Raw genomic sequence first — 24000 nt, 5'->3', positions numbered from 1 at the left:
TACCTTGTTAGCCTTTCCTATTTACGCCTGACCTTTCAGAGAAAGGTTATTCGAGCTCTTTTCTGCTCTCACCATTTTCTGAAGCCTTTTAAATGTGTTTATTCTTCTCCAGGATGAAGGAGCAGTTGCAAAAATGAAACGAATAACTAGGCTCCATGTATCAATTACAAGAGACGAATAAATGTCAAACCGACTCTTCTTGGATGTTGACCTATTTCTTGCCCCGGGGCTGATTCGCCCCATCATGTCATTTAAGACTGTTTCAACCCAAATGTCAAGCTGGTCAGGGTGCAATACAACAAGTGTTCTCACACATCACCAGTGGGGAGCGAGCCGGAGAACAGGTCTACCCGACGATTTTCAAATATGGAAACCAATTTGACAATAAATCTCCTATTAAAAAAATAATAAAAATAAATAAAAATTTAAAAAAATATATGCATATCCCATGAGTCAGCAATGCCACCACTGAGGAGCTCTTCAAGGAAACGCGTCCAAAGAGGGACGAAGCCACATGCGAAGAATTCTTTACAAAAATTAAAAATCGAAGCGAGTTTACCTGGTCCAGCACACTTAGGAAACTAAGGAGAGAAAGGTCCTCAGCCGATGCTCATGAGAGGTTTTTCTTAGCAATTGTGATAAGGCAATGTGATGTAATGGGCTTTGAAAGCAGAAATGGGCTCCCACACCAGCTCTCTACTTAAAAGCTGTACGTTTTGCAACATGATACCTTGGCCGTCTGGAGCCAAGTTTATCTTTACAAGAGAGCAGAAAAAGCATTCTTTGTATGCTTGCTCTTTGAGAAATCACGTGTGGATGTATATGTGTGTCACCAATCTACTGATCTCAATGTGCTTTGAGATTGGCACAAATGTTTAACAGATGACAGGGTAACTTTGTCTACTTATACCTATCTCTATATTTGCGTAGGCTGTGTCTGTAGGTGGACCGAGTAGAAAACGGACTTAGGCAGTGTGATCTCACTATTTAAGGAAATACACCAAAATATGACTGGTAGGTACCTTCGAATGGCAGAATTCTATTTTTCTGTGCTTCCCAATTCTTCTCAGTGAGCAGTCATGACGCTTATAATCACCTGATACTGAATGACTAAAAATGTAAAAACAAAACAAAACACAACACAACAGAGAGAAAATAATGCAACATAAAGTTCTCACTCGGTGAGACTGCAGGTTTCTCATCTAGATGAAAATATACTATCTCAGGTTTACTGGGTAGGACAACATCATCCTTCTCAACAACCAAATCATAATTTGCCTTTGCCGGCCTGGCTTCTGTTTTCATATTTGTTCCATTACACGAACGTGGCAGGGCTGTGTCTAATACAACCGTTAAACTCCATCTAAACGGGTACACTCTGAAAGGTCCTTCTTTAAGTAAAGCTTAGTCTAGGAATAAGATTTCACGGTTCTTGTAGCTGATGCTAATCCAGTTCATGTGTCTATCCTAAAAGTTTCAAAATGAGTACCAACTGCTAGCCAGATTGAGAAATAAACAAAATGCAAGTCTTAGATCTTTATGACCCAGCTGGGCCCGGAATAACGGTCTCCCCAGGGAAGTGTTTCTCCTCAAGGAAGCAAAACCTCTTAACTGGACCAGAAGATAAGCAACGTGAGTATCTAACCTAGAATCCAACTTTCAAATCTAATGATGACACTGTTGGTTTTTAAAGGAAAATTGATCAGAAGGTGACCCTGGCAACCCTCCCCCCTCCTGCTTGAGCTCTAGAATCCCAGTAGCATTATGACCCCCTCAAACAAATAGCCCCAACACCCCCCAGAAGACCCTTTGGGGGAATTTCAAATATCAAAGTTCAAATATTACCTCTGTGATGGAAGAAATTCAGACTGATTTTTCATACATGGAAACAGACTTTCTTACTCATTCACACAACTGGCGAATGAGTTCCAAAGGCAGTGCTGAATCGCTAAATAACCATTTTTCAAACATCCAAGCGGGGAGGGAAGGCAAGCCTCAGAAACAGAATGGATTTAGGCTTTTATGGGGGGAAAGTGAATTACTTATTCACCAAGGTAAGGTGAAACAAACAATCACTGTCATTAACAACACCAAAGCCGTGGTGATTGTAAGATCTTAAAACTGATTAGCTGTCAACTCCCACATCAATTTCCATCCATCAGCTGATTGTCAGGAAACGTACACACTCCTTTCCCACCTCCGACGGACTTCTCCGTCTGCACAATACAACTTGCACAGGTGGACCTTCTCACATCCAGAACTGAATCGACCTCCCTCCGTCTCAGCCTGCTGTATGTCCCATACTGTGGATCGGCTAGAGACATCCACCACGCTGCCCAAGATGAAAGCCCTTGTCTTATCTCCTGCATTCAATTACTCCCCAAAGTTGGGGCGATCCCTGGGGCTGCTGCAAGTCTCCCATAAGCCTCCCTGCCTGAGTTCTGCTCATTGGAATCAACCTTCCATTCCCTCCTTCAAAACCAAAAGCAGACGGTGGCAGCAGCAGCAGCCTCCTGTTGGATGCTCGCTGCCCGGGGGACAGAATCCCTATTCTTTGCATCTGAGAGATTTCTTCCTAATTTGTTTACCTCTCTTCTTTCCAACTCCGTCTCCCTGCACTCCACCCACCCAACGGACTGTCCAGTGCCTAACCTCCCAAGCCCTCTGTTCCCGCCCTTGCCGCTAGTTACTGTAGGCTGGCCTCTCCCAATCCCTTCTCTCTGTGCATGTCCTTCCCTGGACGGGAGCGGACTCCACCCTCCCTTCCTGCACGTACAACCGCCCCCGAAACTTAAAGACCTGTTTCACATGTGAACTCAACCAGCAAGTCCTCTGGGACGCTCCAGGCACGACACGCTCCCCCAACCTCTGTTCTCCACGATCATTATTATTACTTTTGAACTGGAATGGTCTCTCATGATGATTTTCAGTGCATCTGATCTGACCAGGAGTTCGTCCAGGGCAGACAGACTTTGCTATTTCTCTTTATTGCTCTGGACCTCAAATAGGATTTGGTGTGGAATCTGTACTGGTTATTGATTTCCTGCCTGTCGGCTCTAAATTCACCCTTTTTGCTCTGTAAAAACAGATCTGGGCCAGTTGTTTTTTCTTTGGCCAGCTGGCACTGAGACTCTGTCCATACAGGGCACCGGGGAGATACCGCAGGAATGAGGGTTTTGCTTCATGTTCCGGGGTGCTGGGAGTTTCTCGTCCCTTCTCCTGTGGCCGGCAATGACAGTATTGGAGACCAGGAACACCCAGCAGCCAACAGCTTCCCCAGGGGATTCCCCCCTCAGGTGGTTTTACAGCACCCTGTGGATGGCTTTCCCTGAACTCCTAGGCAGTGTGATCTCACTATTTAAGGAAATATACCGAAATATTAACGGTAGTTACCTTTGAATGGCAAAATTATATTTATATTTTTCTGTGCTTTCCAATTTTCTAGTGCGGATTTCGGACACACGTGCTATGGTTCGGGGTCACGGCACCTGGCTGCCATCACACGGCCATGTCCTTCCAGCTGGGGTGATGCTCCCCCCACCCCCCAGGGGACATTTGGCAATGTCTGGAGCCACTTTTGGTTGTCACACTGATAGGTGGTGGGGAGTTACTACCAGCTGGTGGGGAGAAGTCGGGATCCTGAGAGACCCCCTAGGAGGCATAGGACCGCACCGTGACAAACCCACAATGTCTGGCCACCGTGTCTGGCCCACAATGTCACAATGCGGAGTTTCAGGACCCCTGCTCCAGGGCAAGGCACCAGCAGGGTAGGTGGGGGCGGGACAAAGGAAGGGCTGGGGAAGATCTCCAGCCAGTGCTCTCGTGCAAGCCTGGGGCTAGTGCCTCTTATATCTACTGTCTCTGAATTCTCTGGAACTCTTTTCCTTTCTGGCTAGCTTGTTACTCCAATCCCCTATTACCGTCACTAATTCTTTATAACCAACTTTTCTTGCTCAGATTACTCTGTGTGGCTTCTCTCCTGATGGGACCCTGACTGATACAGAGTTATGCGTCCTTTCATTCTGACAGATTCTTAGCGAGGGCTTAGCATACTCCTTGACATTGTGCTGAGATCTGAGGAGACAGAGGAGAACAACACGAACGTGGCTTCTGTCCTCCTCAAGCTTGCAGTTTACGAATCAGAACAGACCAACAAGTGTGTGTCGGACATACGACACACAAGACCAACAAGTGTGTCGGACATACGACACAGCAAGGGTAGGGTGGGATCTGAAACGTGACAGGAGAGCCCCACTTACTATGCAAGCCAGGTAAGTGGTGGAGTCCAGGCTTCACAGATGCTTTCAGGAAATCAATGAACTGAAATAATAAACTCGTTGTTTTAATTCGGTGATTCAACTACCTAGCCACAGCGGGGCTTTGAAGCAGTGAGGTCAGCAGCCATTTGCAAGTCAAGGATTTTACTCACTTATCTTTTTTTTTTTTTTTTTTCTTAGAAGCAGCAGAATTCATTATAGATTTAGTTCAATGAGAATATTTGAGCTCAATTCACAAACTGTCAATAATACCATTACTCTGTTTGTTCATTTCCATTATTATGAGCCTCTTGAACCAACTCTCTCTTTTTATGCAGTTAAAACATGTTTATGTATTTATTTAGAGAGAGAGTGCAAACTGGGGAAGGGCAGAGACAGAGGGAGAGAGACGGCGAGGGGGTGGGGAGTAGAATCCCAAGCAGGCTCTGCTCTGTCAGCACACAGCCTGACAAGGGGCTTGAACTCATGAAACCTGAGATCATGACCTGAGCTGAAATCAAGAGTTGGACACTTAACTGACTGAGCCACCCAGGCGCCCCTCTTTGTACGCATTTCATATTCATCACAGCACTGACCCTAAGGCTCAACATGGAGCGGGTACTATGTGCTTGTTGAATTAATACATGCATGAGTTTTCTATCTTGGTAATTCAGGTCATAGCATAATTCAGGTGAAAAAAGCACCAAAGCCGAGGTCCTGAGGGCTATGTTGCAATCCCATCACTGGCAGTAAAGACCTTGGATGTTCCATATTCCCTCTGAGACCTACCTTTCTCGTTTCTAAACTAAAGAATTTGGAAGACAGGCTTTTCCGAGTCTCATAAGTTACAAAATTCTAAGATACAGCATTAGAAGACAAGAATGTAATTGTACTATCCATCTTTATTAAATCTTTTTAAACAGTGGGATTTGAGGGCATCTCTGGTCCTTAATTCCGTCACTTGTAAAATAAAACTGACCTGTAACAGGGATTCACAAACTATGACCCTTGGGCCAAATGACAGACTGTAAGCCACAAAGTTCAAAATATTTGCTGTCTTGCCCTTTAGAGAAAATCTTTGTCCAGCCCCAGCTTCTAAGGTCTCTCCCACTTTTCCTTCTTAAATCTCTGCTATGACTTTCTAACTAATCCACTTGCCGTCTAAAGGTTCTTAACAAAGTTTTTCAAACAAAGAAATGTAGTGCATTCTGATTAATGACGTACCAGCATATTAAGGACATTGGACTTCCTTGATTTTGAACAGAGTCAGAAGTTACAAAAGGGGACTGTTAGAACCCCCGTGGGTTCATGACTTAAGAGGTTAAAGCTGGAAGTTATCCGTACAGCAGGGATTAAAAAAAAGTCATATGATAGTTACATATTTGCCTTTAGATCCCCAGCTGCTAGACGTCTGAGTGGCTGACATATGGCAGGTAACCAGTAAGTTCTAGTTGGGTGGATGAAGAAAGGGGTTGTGCCTTCTCAAATCGCTCTCCAGTGATGCTGGGCATCATTTCTCAAAGGACTTGCAGTAGGAGAAAGAGGTACCATTCTAAAGCACCGAGCAGGTCCATGTGACAAATTGCTGTCCCATCCACTTCTTTCCATTACTGACGCCACAAATATAGTCCCTAGATACGCTTTTCTCTAGTGGAAATGTGTTTATTTTGTACTCAGCTCACGCTTCCTCAGGGCGTGCTGTAATTTCAACTCACATCATTAAATGGAGTAAATATCATGTCTCTCTTCTAAACTTCTGGATTTTATCTTTTCTGCTTCATATTTTTTTAGAAGGCACACCAATCAATAACAGCGCCATAGAAAAAGACAAGCCCAAATGATTGCAGCTGATATAATCCTAGCAAGGTATACTTGGTTTTTGTGATCAGCCTGCAAATATCTTCACATCACCCCAGATTTCACTCTGGAAAACGAACCAACATAAAATCCATGTAGGCTGTAGGAAAGACTGAGGCTGTGAAATATTTTAAGTTTATCACCCTATCAGTTGACCAATGTGACGACAGGCAGTGTAGCATGTGGTCCCTGTAGTCCTATCGTGTGAACACAGAATGGCAAGTTATATAAAGACAAGGACACAGGTGACCTAGCGGGGCAAACACCACTGGGTGCGTGGGCCTTCATGAGACTGACCTGGCTGGTGGGGTCAGAAGGGTGCCTGAAAGAGCCTGCTGTCCCCAAATCCTTCCCCTACTGGCCTCCCTCATGGCACCTGAAATACTAAGATCGTTTGGATTTTTATGATTTCTCCATCTTTGGGGTATGTCGCCAAAATGCAAATAACTTGCAAAGAATCATCTTAATTCCTAATTAGCCGTTACTTACATTAACGCAAGCCTAACGTGAAGTCCTAGAGAATGCAGGAGTTGAAGTAAGATGACCGAGGATCAAAAACAAAGAAAGCTTAACGGCACCTGGGTAGCTCAGTTGATTGAGCGTCTGACTCTTGATTTCAGTTCAAGTCACGATCTTACGGTTCATGAGTTCAAGCTGGACTGTCAGTGCTGAGACTGCTTGAGATTCCCTTTCTCTCTGTGCCCCTCCCCTCCCTCCCTCCCTCTCTCTCTCTCTAAAATAATAAATAAATAAACATTAAAAAAAAACGACGGCTGAGCACAGCATGGAGGGAAATCAGAACAGGACTAGTGGGGGCACCCCTCAATTCTCTGACATCGTTTAAGTCAGGGGTTGGCAAAACTATGCCTCGCAGGGCAAATTCAGCCCACTGTTTTTCTCACGTGGCCACTAGCTAAGCATGATTTTGACATTTTTAAATGGTGGAAAAACAAAACAAATCTCAAAAGATGAATACTACTTAACCCCTGAAAAGAATATGAAATTCAAATTTCAGTATCCATAAACAAAGCCAACTGGAACACAGCCATGCTCTTCCATTTATGTGCTGCCTTTGGTTCATTTTGCATTACAGCAGAGCTGGGTAGCTGCAACCAAGAACAATGGGTCCACAAAGCATTAATATTTACTAGCTGGCCCTTTTGAGAGAAAGTTTTCCAACCTCTGGTTTAAGTCATACAGCTCTGGCTTCATACTCAGAAAATAAAACGTGTGCTGTTAATACCCCCCGCCATTTTTGTTGGGCAGTTTAGCGATCATCTGTTCCTCCTTGAGCTCAGCCCCAACACCAGTTGCTTACCAGAAACACATCGAGCACCCCCCCTGAGAGAAGCTGGATAAATGTAATGTCTCTCTGTATGTTTCCATCTCCTCTGACCTTCTGAGTCCTCATATAGGAGGCTTCCTGGCTCCTGTCCGGCTGACTCACTGATATACCTAGCCCAGGGCAGATGGAGATTTTGCTACTGGCACTGGCAGAGGAACAAAAAACATCCTGTCACATAGGCACAGATTTGTCCCTAACTGAGCTGACTCTATATAATGAGTTTTCAGACCTATGGTTGAATTTGTGTCTTGTGGATGTCCAGGTATCTGACACAGGACGCAGGTATTAACTGTTATTTTTCTTAATGAATACACATAAAATTTCCTATAGTCTAGTTCTAACCCCATTTTTAATACCTAAGGCCCTGCATGGGTATTGAGAAACAGCATTCAGTTTACCTGTTCCGGTGACTTTTTCTCATGGTCCAGTCTTTCCTGGGAAGCTGTTTGCTTCCCCATTTTTAATGCGCCTTGGGACCATCCTTAGACTTACGAGTTGCTTCCTAAGCACCAGTCTAGCAGCTCGAGTCTTGTTCCTCTTTTAAATACATGGCAGAGATAACGCCTCTTACACAGGAGGCAACATGAACCTCACCCACACTCATCCCTGCTTCCCTGATCCACAGAGATCTCTCCGTTTCTGAGACCGACCGCCATTTGCAATGTCCTGTAATCTGATATTTGAGACTCCCTCCTAATCTCATTATTTTTATACACAGCATGCTTGTCTTCCTCTAGGCTAGTTCTTGGTCTCCATCCCCAGCTCCGTCTCAATGACACCTGAGTCCTGTGTCAAGCCACTACAGCCCCCAAATTGAGATCAAATATCCCAAGTGTCTGTGATGAAAAGGTTAGCACATAACGGTTTGTAAATTATTTTAGTGATGCCTAGACTCCCATGTGGCAAGGGTGGGGGTGGGGCGCTTAGGCACCACCTGGAATGATTTACAGGGATAGAGGGAAGACTTTTGGGTACTCTGAAAGCTTCACCCCCACGGAGCCAGAAAAGTTGTTGCTTTCTTTCTAATTGATTTTGTTTAAGCCACAGATACGGTAAAACCAAAGTCTGAAAAGCAATGGTGATGAGGTGTTATTTTAGCTTGAGATTACCAGGGTTCTAGTCAAAATAATTAACAGTGTGATACAAGAATTGACCAATCAGAATGGATATTAGTCCTGGGGTCTGCCAGAAGTTAGCTTTTAGTTGTTGGATTGGGGAGAGATTGGGAGAGTCTTGAGTGGGGGAATCAGATGACCAGGGCAGTAGAGGGTTAGAAGAGACAGGCAGGGGGCTCAGACCACTGCTCTTTCCTAACCAATATGAAAACATTTCAATTTTCATAACCAGTTTGCCTATGTCTTGGAAATTACACACTAAATCAGGGATAGAGTCAGGACTTACTTAGACCTTAATTTCCTGGGGAAAAATATAAAACTCTTTAATACAAGTAGTTATGCTACCATTTTTAACAATGATCTCAACATGTAAAAATACAGTCTTTCTTGAATTTCTTGCCTCATCAACAACTCACGTCAGTAAAGTAGTAGGGTACTGCCTAACTGATTACGAAACATTCTAACGTACTTATTTTCACGGATTCTGAAAAAAGAGGTGCTAAAGACACCTAATCATTTTTTAAATATTCGAAAATTGTGTTAATGGAAACAGACTGGCCTGTTAGACAAATATCCCTTTGCAGTCAATTTGCAACTTCTGGAATCACTGCAGACAGTTACAAAGATCAGGATGAGGCTACGAGACACGAATCAGCAGATTCGTGGGAACACCAGGTATCGGTGTATCATTTTCTAGCTCGTCAAGGAGCGTTTTTTTTTTTTTTAAGAGAAATTCTGCCATGCATGATTAGTTACAATAGTGTGCTTTTGCCTTCCTTCTGGAATGATAAAGCATAATCACGGGCTTCTGTAATGTGGTACCGCGCTTGTAAATTTGTGAAAGAAGCTCCTTTTGTTGACAGGTCTAATGTCTGCCATCTGTTTGCATGGGATGAAGCCCGGGTGCTCCCCTAATTGGCCATAAATTAGGTGCCAGCAGCAGGCTCCTGACAGGAGGCTTCAGTTACAGTTTGGTTGTTTTTCAAGCTGTGAATTTGACATTTGGTGGGAAGAGCAACTTCCCTTCTAAGAGTGCAGAAATGTGTGTGGTGAGTTCTACGTGCAGGCTCCCTTCTCTAGGTTTCTGTTGAAAGACCTCTCTCGAGGTGTCCTCTCAGTGTGTGTTCCTAAGGATAAACTTCTGCCAATTAGATGGAAAAATTGCCAAATCAGAGGGGCTCCTGTGCCTTCTGCAAGAAAAGGAGAACGTGTTTACTGAATGCTTACTCCACATCCTATGCTGTGCATGGACCTGCGTGTACAATAAACCGACCTTCCCACCAAGCTCACATTTCGGTAATGTGAGCTTATTTTGCAGGTAGGGAAACTGAGACTTAGAATTTAAGTAACTGTCCCTATTAAGTATTAAGTAACGGCCCAAACATGATGCAGTCACGATCCAACTAGTGAATTCTGTTTTGACAAAGCCCATGCACTGCCCGGCGCAAAGCGTATAAGACCACATTTGAGAAAAAGAGAAAATTCGGACGAGGGGCCGCAGTATGTGCACGATGCTATGTGGTGCTCCTTCAGTCCTCAGGCCCACAGTTAACTAAATTGAAGAAGCAGGACCAGATGGCCCACAAAATGCCATCTACTTTGTTTCTCTGATGTATCTGGGCTTTATCATTTACCAGGAAATCTTATCAAGTTATTAAACTTCTATGGGCTTCCATTTCCTCTCCTGTTGACCATCCTGCCTACCTTCCAGGTGGGATGCCATGCATGTGAAAATTCCCAAATTATAAAGGACTGTAGGGATATAAACTGATGGGATACCCTAGTCACCTGGCACATCCTCAGCCCCACCCCCACTCCTTCCCTGGCCAGATTTTCTCGCTTTATACTTTATTTTGTTAAACATTTTATTTCTAAGTCATCTTTACGTCCCGTGTGGGGCTCGAACTCATGACCCTGAGATCAAGAATCAGATGCTTTTCCAACTGAGCCAGCCAGATGCTCTTCTTGCTCTATGTTTTAGAGACAAGGTCAAGACCATATTGAGTTCCCATAGCTTTCCTTATCTAAATCTCTACAAATTTTCTACTTCTCCTCTTAGAAAATAGAAGAAAAGTATACATTCTCCAAGTATTCTTTCCTTGTTTGCCCACAGTTTCCTCCCCTGTGGCCCCATTTCCATCAAACGGTCCCTTTAGTATTTCATTTCCTCCATTTTCCTGGATGCATGTATGTACTCATCACAAGGACGCTCTCCAAGACCCGCCAATGCCTCATGTTCCCCCTTCCTTTCCTTTCCCTTCCCGCCCTCCTTCTCTCTTTTCCTTCCTTCCTTCCTTCCTTCCTTCCTTCCTTCCTTCCTTCCTTCCTTCCTTCCTTCCTTCCTTCCTTCCTTCCTTCCCTCCCTCCCTCCCTCCCTCCCTCCATCCGTTTCACCAAGTTCTTGAAAGAAAGAACCCTTAGTCTAGGTGATCTAACTTCCTCAGCACCCACTTGCTCTCTGCAACCTGGACTCCATTCTCACCACTTGACTGAAGCTTTTTTCTCCCAGGCTCCTGAACTATTGGCCTTTTCTCTATCTGTCTGCCTCTTGGATTCCACTTGGATTGGACACTGCCGACTGTCCTTCCTCTCTTGGATCTTCTCTTGGATTCTGAGGTTTTACGTACCTGCTCTGAGAGCTGACACCTCAGTTCTATTCACTGGTGTGTCTTCTCCTGCCTCTTCCTTCAATGTAACAATTTTCCCAAATTTTAACCTTGGTCCTTTTATCTTTATTCTTTGACACAATTCCGTCCAGTCCCATGGCTTCAGCTGCTAACTCTAGGTAAGCAACTTTGAAGTTAATTTTAAGGTAACTCCGACAAGAGTTCTTGTCCCACCTTTTCTATCTCCTGCAGAGCACCTGTTCTTGAGTGTCCCATTGGTACGTCAAGTTCGTTATGTTTTTGAGGGAATACCACTGTGCCTCCAAAACAGACTCTTCTGTACATCTTCTAGATTGTCTCTCAATCCTGACTACACCCCTAGTTTCTTCCTTGCCCTTTCCTTTCGGTCAAGGAGTAAGCCCTTTGGTTTTACCTTTTCATTCTAATGCATTTCTCCTCCAGCCGGTCTCATGACCACCACTTGGGCTGACAGACACTCACCAGATATCCCCGCTCCTACTTCACCCGTAACACATTTTACAGAGCCTTCTGGGATCATTCTACCAAATACAGTGATACAGTGACAGACACTATTTGGTTGCCTAAAACCGTCAGTTACCCTCACCCCAACAAAGAGTGTTGTTGGTGAACCGGCCCCAGTGTGTGTATGAAGCACCCGTCGCAGCACTTCCTCCGGCTGCCCTCACCCAGCCCCACGCCGGCACGCTGCCACGGTTCCCTGCTCCCTCGCGAGGGTCGCTGTGTAGTTCACTCTGCTCATCTTGCCTCTCCTGTGCTTTCCAGACCCACCTAATCACAGCGCAAGTGCGTGCTCCGGACCCTTCCTATTTTCTGCCTTGTGCGGAGGCTACATCTTCTCTAATAGAAGCGAGCCCCCCAAACCGGCATCTGTGGTGCCCCTCGGACTCTTCTCAAAGCACCAAACACAAGGCCTTGTTCTCAGTAGATCCTCAGTAAGGCGAGAGGCAAACGAAGCAAAGGATGACCAGGTAATGTTGTTTCTAGGAACCAGATAAAGAGTATCGGTGTCAGATGTCGTTCTGTGGCTATGTTGCCGCTCTGGTTCCAGAGACCCAGGGCCGAGGGGTCTCCAGAACTGAGATGTGGGGATCGAGCGGGACCCCTCTTCCCCTGGAGCTCATGGAGCTCAACATTCAACTCCATCGTTCTGTACTGCTCACATCTGGCCCCCAGTGGCATGCCCCACTGACACAGCCTCTTCCGGCCCCACGGCTGCTAATGGGGTGCTTTACAGTGCTTTCCCTTGGGCCAGGCACTTGGCTTTTCTGATCGACTTATCCACAGAAAGGCGGTGAGAAAGAGCCTGGAGGACTGCCTGCAGACAGTGCACCCCCAGGCCCTTGGAGAGTCCACGATCTGATCCTTGTAGTTAACCGAAAAAGCCCTCGAGCCATGAGACTAGCAAGGCCAGAATGCAGAGAAGGAACAGGGGCAGGCATCACCCAACACACTTTTAATAACCCCAAATATATACCTCTGTCTAAAATGACGTTTTCTCCAAAGGCATCTTCCTTAAATACTTATGGAAGTCTGGGGGTGGGAGCGTAGAGATAAGTAAAGCAGGCTGGAGGAACGGTCCATGTCTTAATAATGATACGAGTAACACTGTACATTCTATAATAGTGATAATGATTATCAGTACTATGAACAATTATACCAATAGCTAGCATTGTTAAGATCGTCCAAAGTAAAGAAAACAAAAAACCAAACAAACAGAAACAACACTGGGACCCACGCTTTCCTCATGCGCCCTCCGTAATCCTCACATCTTTATGAACAGTGCATCATCGCCCGTGTATAAACCGGCTAACTGCAGTGAGGCTCCTAACGGTTACGCACCCGGTGAAAGATCTCAAGGGCAGAAGGGACAACAGGGAGTGAGAATTCCTTCCCATTCCAAGAAAAACAGGGAATGAGCATCAAACATAAAACTCATTTGAAAATGAAGCAATATAAAACAAGTGTTAATAACTCCATAAAACGATGTGTACTTCGAAGAACTGAGGTACGCCACTGACAGGTGCGTGCAGGACGCATAATAAAGCAATGTACTCACTCTCTGTCGATGACCAGGCAGGTCACAGCCTCTGCAGCGATTACGTTGGCTGTCCTCACATCCTCCCTATGTAAAAAAGAGAGACAGAGATTAAAGTAAAATCACTTTTACTATCAAACAGAAGGGTTCACTGCGATTAATTTCAGGAAACAAGGTAAATTACGTGTACCTCTCAGATTTATCCACCCCTAGGGTTAAGCTTTGTTCATGTTTGAAATTTATTTGTCCTGAGGAACCACCTTACTTTTACCATTGATCCCACAAATCCTATAGTTAATAATCCAGGAGTTATAATTTTCAGTCTTAAAGTTTCATTTCTAGAAGTGAAGCAAATTTTACATCATCATTCCCTGTGCTCTTTGGGGAATGAAGGAATTAACTGGATCGTGACAAGGACGGTAATGGACAGGGTAATTTGAATTTTTAGAGGGGGGGCAGATATATTTCTGAACATTGAGTATCTAATCCGTTTGTGTATGAATTTATTACTATCACCTTGGGAACAACGGATCTGTTTTAACTATCACCTTAGAGACCCTGTTTTTATGTGGCTAACCTTTTGACAACTTATAATACACAGTTATTCATCTATACCAGAAGAGTATTTGACAAATTTTAATCACTCTGATTGAAATATATATACACACACACATATATACAATATATATATGTATATATATATATATATACACATACTTTATACACACACACACACACACACACACACACACACACAGTTTCTTTGCAAGCATCCAATTTGTCACTTCAGGCATATCTACCAACCTCTTAAACCTTTAAAAATTTGTTCTTGTATTTCTCATCTTACCCAGAGGTCTAAGATTTTGTAAATTAACATTCACATTTCATTCTGAGCTACTAAAAATTTCACAGCATTACTGCATGGAAACATTAAGTTATACTTGAAAATGTACTCCTTTTCCTGGAAAAGTAAATTTTCTAAGTTAATATAATTAATGATAAATACAAGTTTGAAATACACTAAAGAGAACATACACAGAAATAACATAGTGTTAATAATACATTCTAAAAATCATAATCCAAACATCATAGGTCTCTACTAATAGGCTTTTCAAGTCTTGGAAACAAAGATGCACTCGCTGAATTTTTATTTTTTCAAAATACACTACATTCTCACAGATAGGTCTGAACTCAGTAAATTTCCCACTGATCTTTTGTCTTCCACTGTTGCTACACCATGCTATTAAAATTATGGTTGCTTTACAAAAACCATCAGTACTAAGTATTTGGTAAACAAGTTCCCCCTTACTAAAATTATTTTTCAGAGACATCTTGGGGCACCTGAGTGGCTCAGTTGCTTAAGCATCCGACTCTTGATTTCGACTCAGGTCATGATCCCAGGGTCACGGGATCAAGCCCTGAGTCAGGCTCTGGGCTGATGGTGCAGAGCCTGCTTGGGATTCTCTCTCTCTCCTCTCTCTCTTTCCTTCAGAAAGAAACATTAAAAAAGAAAGAAAAGAAATATCTTGAGGATACTGTTAAGCATTCATACTTCACAGAGACTTTAAAATCATTTTTCCACTTCTAAGGGAACCCACGTTGGCCTTCTGGTAGAGCTGTATTACATTTATACATTGATTTCAGAAGAAGGACTTTAATTATACTAATTTCCCATACAATGCATGACATAACACTCTTCTTGTGTGGAGAGGTGTTCTTAGATCTTTAAGTAAGATTTCTTAATATTTTTTGCTAGATCTGGATATTTTTAAAAAAAGAATTCTGGGGTGTTTTCTATCAATGCTTTCTCTTATGAAAGCAATGTTTCTATTTCTGTTTCTCATTGGTTATTGCTATTAAAGAAAAGAAGCTATTGATGAATGTGTATTTAAAAAAATTTTTTTACATTTATTTATTTTTGAGAGACAGAGTGTGAGTGGGGGAGGAGCAGAGAGAAAGGGAGACATGGAATCCGAAGCAGGCTCCAGGCTCTGAGCTGTCAGCACAGAGCCTGACATGGGGCTCGAACGCACGAACCGTGAGATCATGACCTGAGCTGAAGTCGGACGCTTAACCGACTGAGCCACCCAGGCGCCCTGATGATTGTGTATTTTTTATCCACGTGTCATACTAAGCTCTCTTCTGACTGTACAACTTTTATTAGGGTCCAGCGTCTCCCTCACATCCCCACCCTGCAGCCAAAGCGGCCACCTTTGCTATCTGCTGAATGCTTCATGTGCTTCCGGTGAGGACTCCCTCACTTGCCCTCCTGGCCTGGGAGGTGCTTCCCCAACTCCTTGACTAGCTCACCCCTGCTGACCCTTTAGATCTCGGCCCACGCATCCCTGCATCAGTGAACTAGAAGCAACCAGCCCAGGCTCCCTGTTCACCTGTGCTCATGGCCCTCCGTACCTCTCCACCCAAGCACCTGTCAGTCTGCAACTTAGACGTTTATTTGTGCGGTCACTGGGTTGATGATTCTATCCCCCTCCCCCTAAACCATAGGAGGGCAGTTCCCTGGCTGGTTTTCCTCCCTGTTTTACCCAGAATGCTGGCCATGTGGGAGGTACGTAGCGGGTATTTAGTACGAGATGGCACAGCCTGGAGCCCACGGGCAGGACAGCACAGAGCAGGCTTTGGACTCACACTGCCCTCGTTTCAGGAGACAAGCTACACACTATGCCAAAGCCTCAAGTGTGGGAACGGTGGGAACGGTAAGCCTGCCCCCTCACTGCCGGGTATTCAATGTGATCAAGGGACGGGTATCCTGATGCCCAGCCGGTGGACAGCAGCGTGTTCTTCCATTTATCTTGATTCTTCTCACCTCCTGTGCGGCCACGCTGTCCGGCATTTTTTTTTTTTTCAACGTTTTTTTTTTTTTTTTTTTTTTTTTTATTTTTATTTTTGGGACAGAGAGAGACAGAGCATGAACGGGGGAGGGGCAGAGAGAGAGGGAGACACAGAATCGGAAACAGGCTCCAGGCTCCGAGCCATCAGCCCAGAGCCTGACGCGGGGCTCGAACTCACGGACCGCGAGATCGTGACCTGGCTGAAGTCGGACGCTTAACCGACTGCGCCACCCAGGCGCCCCTACGCTGTCCGGCATTTTACGAAACACTCCTACTCAACAGAGAGCAGCTTTTCTTTCGGCTTCGAGGGAGCAGACAATATATTTTCAACTCCATCATCGCTTTCTGAGCAGGGATTTTCAGTGAAGCGGATGCCATGGGCAGAAAACCTCACTAATACACCATTAGGTCTTTCATTTATCAAGCAAATAACTTATTTCTTAGGAGACTGCTCATGATGGTATGTTGCTATACCCTGCTGCTAGTCTAAAAAAGCCAAAGAACAGAACTCCTATCAGAGCTTTGTAGAAAACATATTAAATCTGAATTTTCCTAAAATATATTACCATCTTGACAATTTAGAAATTGCTCACAAAGTCCTTAAAATAGAACATATACAAAATAATGCTTTCTTTTTTTTTTTTTAATGTTTTATTTATTTTTGAGACAGAGAGAGACAGAGCATGAACAGGGGAGGGTCAGCGAGAGGGAGACACAATCTGAAACAGGCTCCAGGCTCCGAGGTGTCAGCACAGAGCCCGACGTGGGGCTCGAACTCACGGACCGCGAGATCATGACCTGAGCCAAAGTCGGCCGCCCAACCGACTGAGCCACCCAGGCGACCCAATAATGCTTTCTTTTGAATGTATTCTCTACACATATTAATTTTAAAATGATTTCATCACAAATTTCCAATATTTGAAGATGTTATTATGTTTTCTGGCCTAAATTGGACATACTTTTTTAAATGAATGTAATTTTCTTGCAACAAGAGAAAACACATAGACATTTTAAAATACAGATAAGAATGGGGCACCTGGGTGACTCATTTGGGTAAGTGTCCAACTTTGGCTCAGGTCATGGTATCACGGTTCATGAGTTCGAGTCCTGCGTTGGGCTCTGTGCTGACAGCTTAGAGCCTGGAGCCTGCTTCCTATTCTGTGTCTCCCTCTCTCTCTGCCCCTCCCCAACTTGCGCGCCCTCTCTCTCTCTCTCTCTCTCTCTCTCTCAAAAATAACTAAAAATATTAAATTAAATATACATGAGGAAAAGTAATTATCAGAAGAAACTGTCAGTAGAAATTGGAAGTATTTTAAAAAGGAAAAATCTGGAAGTTATGCCCTACAATCAAGCTTAGTGCCTAGTAAAGTGACATATATCAAAACAGAGAAGTGTAATATGGGGAAAAACAATATATTAAATATAAGATTATAACATTTGCTACTTATTATCTAGTATACAACAGGAACCATTTTAGTCAATTCACACAAATCTCATTTAATGGATAGAGCAGAGGGTAGGTATAGAATCTCAAATTTACACGTGAGGACAGAGGTTGGGTCACACGCCCCAAGTCAAATATAGCCAGTGAGCAGCTGCTGTGGAATCTGAACACAGATCTGGCTGGCTCGAGGGCTCACGTCTTTCCACAAAAGTCCACCGTGTATACACTCTGCTACCAGATTTCCATTCGACAATTCTCAGTGCATTCTGGCGCAAAATAACTTAGGAGCACGAAGTAGTCAGACGGTCCGTCTGTCATCGTAAAAAATATATTCAGTTGTTAATAAAAACAGCATTCATAGGTTTATGGGCGCTCAATTGCAAAGCTGATGCAAAAAGCCATTTTGTTTCTCATATGGTTAGAGTTCCTCCCATCCATGGCTATGTTCTAGCCCTAATATGTCGCTTTATAATAACGTTACGTTACAATAGGAAATTATCGAATGCCGAGTTCATTCAACGCCGAACTCATATTGCCACTATGCTGTCATTGTATCTCTACTATTTGGGTGCTTAATGGCGTTATGCCTGCTGACGCAGGTGTCCAGAAATGCTGTCTCTGAGTACCTACAGAGCCTGCTTCTGGGAGAGGCAAAATTCTATATGATCTAGTATCGACATAGGTTAATCTCTTATTTCAGCAGGGGTGGTATGGACTTCTAATGAGAGAATATTACTCACATAAGCAGACGATGCTGTGGCTTACTGTGTCTGCTAATTTCCTTTGTAGGTCTAAGCAAATATTTGCATTGAGATATGAAATATTACGTACTCCTATGACGCGGAGGTCCTGAGAGCTCTATGTGGTTACTGAACTTATCTCTATCCACACACAGCTGTTAGGATAGTGGTTTCGCACAGCACACCCGCCACGTTTGCAGGGGCTTCACGTAATACTGGTGTAGATGCGAGAAAGATTTTTAAAAACGGAGTTTTCCTTCATTTTTACTTTTTTGTCCGATCACGGTATTTGATAAATCCTAGCAGAAGAAGAGATGAGATTTTTAAAGTCTCACCGACACCGACCACAAGATAATTCATAACTGGAATACGTTAACATACAAAATACATATTTAAAAAACAACCACCAGACTGCCTCTGAACCCTCAGCAGCTACTTTATAGTAAATAAATGCACACGTGTCCACCTAAGGGTCCAGGTCTAACATGCACGTTGTCTCTGAAGATCAAACCTCACACTCATCCATTTCTGTCCCTGCGTGTTAGTTGATTTCAGCGTGGCATTTAATAAATGCGGACAACTGGAGAAGTCGCTACCGGTGGGAGGTCAACGGCTATTTCACAAACTTGCTACGCATTAATGAGAAATTACAGGCAAAGCTATGCGGTTTAGTAAGTAGCGTTCTCTTTTTTAAGCATTCTTGGAGGAGTTAGACATTCCTTTCCGTGACATCACAGAGCATGAAAAACATCCAACATATTTGCAAACCCAGTTTTTCTGTGCACTGACTCTGATATTCTTTGCACTTCGTCACCGGAGTCTTCATCATCACTGTATCCCAAAGTGGAGTCACTGTCAGTATCGGAATAATCCATAGCAAGGGTTTACGTGGACTCGTCTCGTTCCGAAGCGAGCTTCTTATGCCTCATGTCTGCCGGAGAGCTCTATCGTACATCGATGGCCCAGGGGAACAAACACAGAGCGTCCGAGGCCAAAGCAGGGCACGGTTCACGCAAAGGCACTGGCCCAGTAGGGGCTCTTCCTTTTCGAGCCGGGGCAATGTGACTCCTGGCAAGAGAGCCCAGGCATTCCCGCAGAGCCAGGCTCTGGAAACGGACACCACTCCAAGGGCTTGTGAGCTCACGGCAGCCCACGGCTCCCATTCTCCATCCAGGGCAGCCGCTGAGCCTCCCCAGTCCGGTGTGCCTCACGCTGGACAAAATGAACCTTTTCAGCTCAAAACTGAAGGCACGCGAACTCACTGCCGGCAGGATGACAAACGGGAAGCAGCCACGTAAAATAAAGGTGCGCTTTGAATTCGTGAACTGGACTTGTGGGATTCATAGCAAATTCAACCGGGCGTTCAACTTTGAAAGTTTGGTCCCAGAGCAGAGAAGTGGTCTTGCCCAAAAAGCTGTATCCAGCTACTCACTGACTCTGCTTCGTATTTAGTCATGAAATTATTCCAGCACGATTTACACCTCCCACACTCTGTGAAGCGAATCAATACATGGCAAATAAGTGCGCGTCTTGTAACCAAGGTTGGCACAGAGTCAGCAGCCAATCAATTTTAGCTTCCGGTGTCATAGCATCACTTGAAGGTCCTCTGGGACATCTGAGAAGCATGTGACCCGTTACACTTTCTCTCTACACGCTCCCTCCCTCCGTTTCTGTAATCAATCACTCTCCGAATTCTTTCTGACGCCACCTCGTCCAGTTATTTTCCTGAATCCTTGACCTCAGTTCACTAACATATAGGGATTCCTCCAAAATTCTGTTTCTGGCCTTCTGTTGTGTTGTGCTGACTTCTCTCACTGGGGAAATGTCACCTAATCTTATGGTATCAACTTTTGGTTTTATTTTGACTCCCAAGACTTGAGTTTAACTTCTACCCCTCTCCTCCTGGACAACTCGCTCTCGAAGCGCCATTGCCCCCTCTAATTCAGACCCCACACATTTTCTCTTAACCTCAACCACTGGGTTCTTTGGGTTCCCCATGGCATCACCATTTGAGTCAATGACATGACCATTCTTACATTCACCCGGTCTCGGAAGATTAAATTCATTCTTTTCTCTTTCCATCACTGCATAGCTTTGGTCATACTGGCCCTCTCTCTCTCTTTCTCTCTGCCTTCTCTCTTTACCTATCCCTCCTGTCGCTTCTAGAGCTACTCCTCTATTTGGGCCATCGCCATTCCTACCAGGAATGCTGATCTGGCCCCTTAACTGGCCTCTGTGCTCCAACTCTCTCTCCCACGTCCCATCTATCTCTCACTTTGTTGCACATTTTCAAATCTAAATCTGGTTGTGTCAACTCTTTGCCTGAGGACTTTCCAAGGAGACATTCAAAAAAGAAAGGTTTCTACACTGTTGTCTAGAGCTGGAAGTCCTCTGCTCTCTGACCTATCCCCTTTCTAAGCACCATACAGACTATCCTCTACTGCATTTGCGACAACAGTTTCCTTAAAAGACACCCACTGTCATCTCCATGGCTGTGCCCATGAACGTGGCACTGCTAAGCTCCCTTGACTCCAGTTAACTGCTCACCCACGCAAACGTCCACTGTCTTTCAGTAGCATTTGTAAAGGACAAAAGTCCACGTAAGAAATACGTCTGCCTATTGATTACAGAAACAATAATTAAAATAACAACAGAAAAGTGTGAGAGAAAAATAGATAACCATGACGTCATCTGCCAGGAGATAACTAAGCTTAACACCTTGGCGAATAGCCTTCGAACACTTTCTTATTCTTCAGCATTCACATGTTACATGGATATAATTCTAACAAGTCGATAATTATTTTAACAAATATTTACTGAGGGCTATTACATTTTGCATGCCCGAATCTTGCAGTCTGGTGGGGACAAGAAGTTAAATTAGTACACAAGCGTATAACTGAAAATGCCAGTCAAAGAGTCCGCAAGCAAAGCTATAATAAGGGAGGATCTCATTTGGAAATTCAGAGGACAGACACCCTTTCTGAGGATGTTGAACGCGAAGACCAGAATGAGGAGTTACCAAGGTGAGTCAGGAGATGTATTTTCTAGGAAACAGGTGTAACACAGGCAATATCCCAGAGGTAGGAAATGGCTTATTGTTAAGCCAAGAAGGCTGGCATTCAGGAATTGAGGAAAAGAAGTCAGGGCACAGGAGAAACCAGACAGGAAGGCAGGACCGCATTGATTAGTGTCTGTGGGCTACTCTAAGGATTTATATATATTTTTACTTTACATTTATTTTATTTTTGTAAATGTTCATTTATTTTGGCAGGTGGGGGGGAGGGAGGGAGGAAGAGGGCACAGAGAGAGGAGGACAGAGGATCCGAAGAGGGTTCTGTGCTGACAGCAGCGAGCCCAAGGCAGGGCTTGAATGCACAAACCATGAGAGAGATCATGACCTGAGCTGAAAAAGGATGTTCATGACTGAGCCATCCAGGTGCCCCTCTAAGGATTTATTGTTTAAAAAGAGATGGACTAAGTGAACATTTTTTTCCCTTTACCATAACACATAAAATCTTAAAAATTAGTTGGAAATCACAAGATCAATTAAAGGCAACATTTCCTATGCTCTGATGAAATAAAGTATCAAGGACATCAGTTTAGATGACTAATTTTACAACAGTGATGGCCTTTTCACTTTTAAAGTAGCTATTGCTACACACCCATGGATGTATTAAGACATATTATCTAAACAGAAAATATGACCCCGGCCTTTAGAATCTCCCAACACAGAATGCAGGAGTAACGACAAAACAAATGCATAAAAATCACTATAGTACCGAGAACATATACCAACTCACGGTCAACACCAGGACACTGGAGTCTGAAGCAAGTTCATTTCCTGGAGCCCACCCAAGACAGTCTCTGTTTCTTATCAATAGTAGGGACTCATGACATGACCTCGAAAAGGATGTTTTTGTAGGCAGAACAATTCCAAGCGTGATGCATAGAGTCACTCCAAAATTTATTCTTCCTGGTGACCTTGGTAGATATTTCTATTCCCTGTATTAATTCACTTCCTGAGAGGATGCACCTCCCGTTGGATCAATACCCACGGAAGGTCACAATAAGTAAAAAGATGATGGATTCAGGAGAACTCAATTTTCACATTGTTTTTCATAAGACTTCCGCCGCATTGGGGCGCCTGGGTGGCGCAGTCGGTTAAGCGTCCGACTTCAGCCAGGTCACGATCTCGCGGTCCGTGAGTTCGAGCCCCGCGTCAGGCTCTGGGCTGATGGCTCGGATCCTGGAGCCTGCTTCCGATTCTGTGTCTCCCTCTCTCTCTGCCCCTCCCCCGTTCATGCTCTGTCTCTCTCTGTCCCAAAAATAAATAAAAAACGTTGAAAAAAAAAAAAAATTAAAAAAAAAAAAAAAAAAAAAGACTTCCGCCGCATTGACAGCATACTGGATCTTTTAAGTGGCATGTCAACTTTGCATTCCTGACATGCTCCAATGACAATGAACACGGGTACTTATTAGACTGCACCAAATGAAATTGCCATTTTTGCACAGCTACTGGCAATGTCCTACGGTTCAACCTAATATATGGAATTCGTGAAAGGGTAGACAAAGCAATTGCAGAGGGTGAAATATTGCTCTTAGTGACATGGCTGAAGTTAGTATCAACAGTCATCCACGCTGTTCCCATATTCCGTATTTGAAGCTACACATACATTCTTCTGAATGCGGATGCATTTGATGGCTTTTGCTCGTCCATCTGGACATTAAAGACAATTCTATACACATTCCTTTATGGCTAGGGTATGAAAGGACCGCTGAAGAAATTCCTGTTTTTTTTGTTGTTGTTGCTGTTGCTAGAGCACAAATAGCATTTAGTCTGTACTCTGGCTTCAAGTAGTCAACGCTCTGGCAAAGTCTTACAAATTTAAAGAACATCTTCCTGGAGTGTATTTTTTTTTTGGAGAGAAGGAAGAGGTCACTCTTCTTGTTTATTCTGTTATTATTTTATGAGTTGTTTAGAAGTACAGGTTTAGATATTATGCTGCCATTGCTTTCTTAGGGGCCCATTTGGTCTGTTTCTGAATGATTTAGAGGTGTTTTAATTTGAGAGGAAAAAAAAGAGAAGACAGAATTTTCCTCTATTAAAATCTTTCAATAAAGTCAACCCTGGAGTACAACACAATAGATGTTTGTTCCTATACTCAAATCAGACACTCACTTTCCTCTTAACTCCTTGCTTCTGCTTCTCTGCACCATACTTCTTAACAGTCTAGATTAAAATAAATCTATTGGCTGTGGCTACTTTTCAGACAGTGACACATGTGATTCTGTAATGCATCTGGCCACAGAAAGTTTGTACTTTATTTAATTTATTATTTTTTTAAATGTTTATTTATTTCTGAGACAGGGAGAGACAGAGCATGAGTGGGGGAGGGGCAGAGAGCGAGGGAGACACAGAATCGGAAGCAGGCTCCAGGCTCTGAGCTGTCAGCACAGAGCCTGACGGGGCTCGAACCCACAGACCACGACATCATGACCTGAGCCAAAGTCGGACGCTCAACCGACTGAGCCACCCAGTCGCCCCAGAAAGTTTGTACTTTAGGAGAAGATATTAACAGACCCGTTATTCCAAGTGTGCCTCACGGGTCATAAGTACTTTTAAGAAGAAAATGAGGGGCGCCTGGGTGGCTCAGTCGGTTAAGCGGCCGACTTCGGCTCAGGTCATGATCTCTCGGTCCGTGAGTTCAAGC

General features: G+C 44.0%; 1 protein-coding gene across 5 annotated transcripts in view; it reads right to left on the bottom strand.

Annotated features, from left to right (window-relative positions):
* Positions 1-24000, bottom strand: part of PRKG1 (protein kinase cGMP-dependent 1) — a 1269228-nt gene that overhangs the window by 134868 nt on the left and 1110360 nt on the right. For all 5 annotated transcript variants that reach the window (XM_058698343.1, XM_058698342.1, XM_058698344.1 and 2 more), the window contains one exon: positions 13278-13343. In XM_058698343.1, coding sequence (XP_058554326.1) covers positions 13278-13343 — 66 coding nt within the window. The remainder of the gene's footprint in view (positions 1-13277; positions 13344-24000) is intronic.

This window comes from Neofelis nebulosa, chromosome 13, assembly GCF_028018385.1.
Source record: "Neofelis nebulosa isolate mNeoNeb1 chromosome 13, mNeoNeb1.pri, whole genome shotgun sequence".
NCBI lineage: Eukaryota > Metazoa > Chordata > Mammalia > Carnivora > Felidae > Neofelis > Neofelis nebulosa.
The sequence above is the reverse complement of the archived record's forward strand: the minus strand, read 5'-3'. Positions and strand labels throughout refer to the sequence as shown.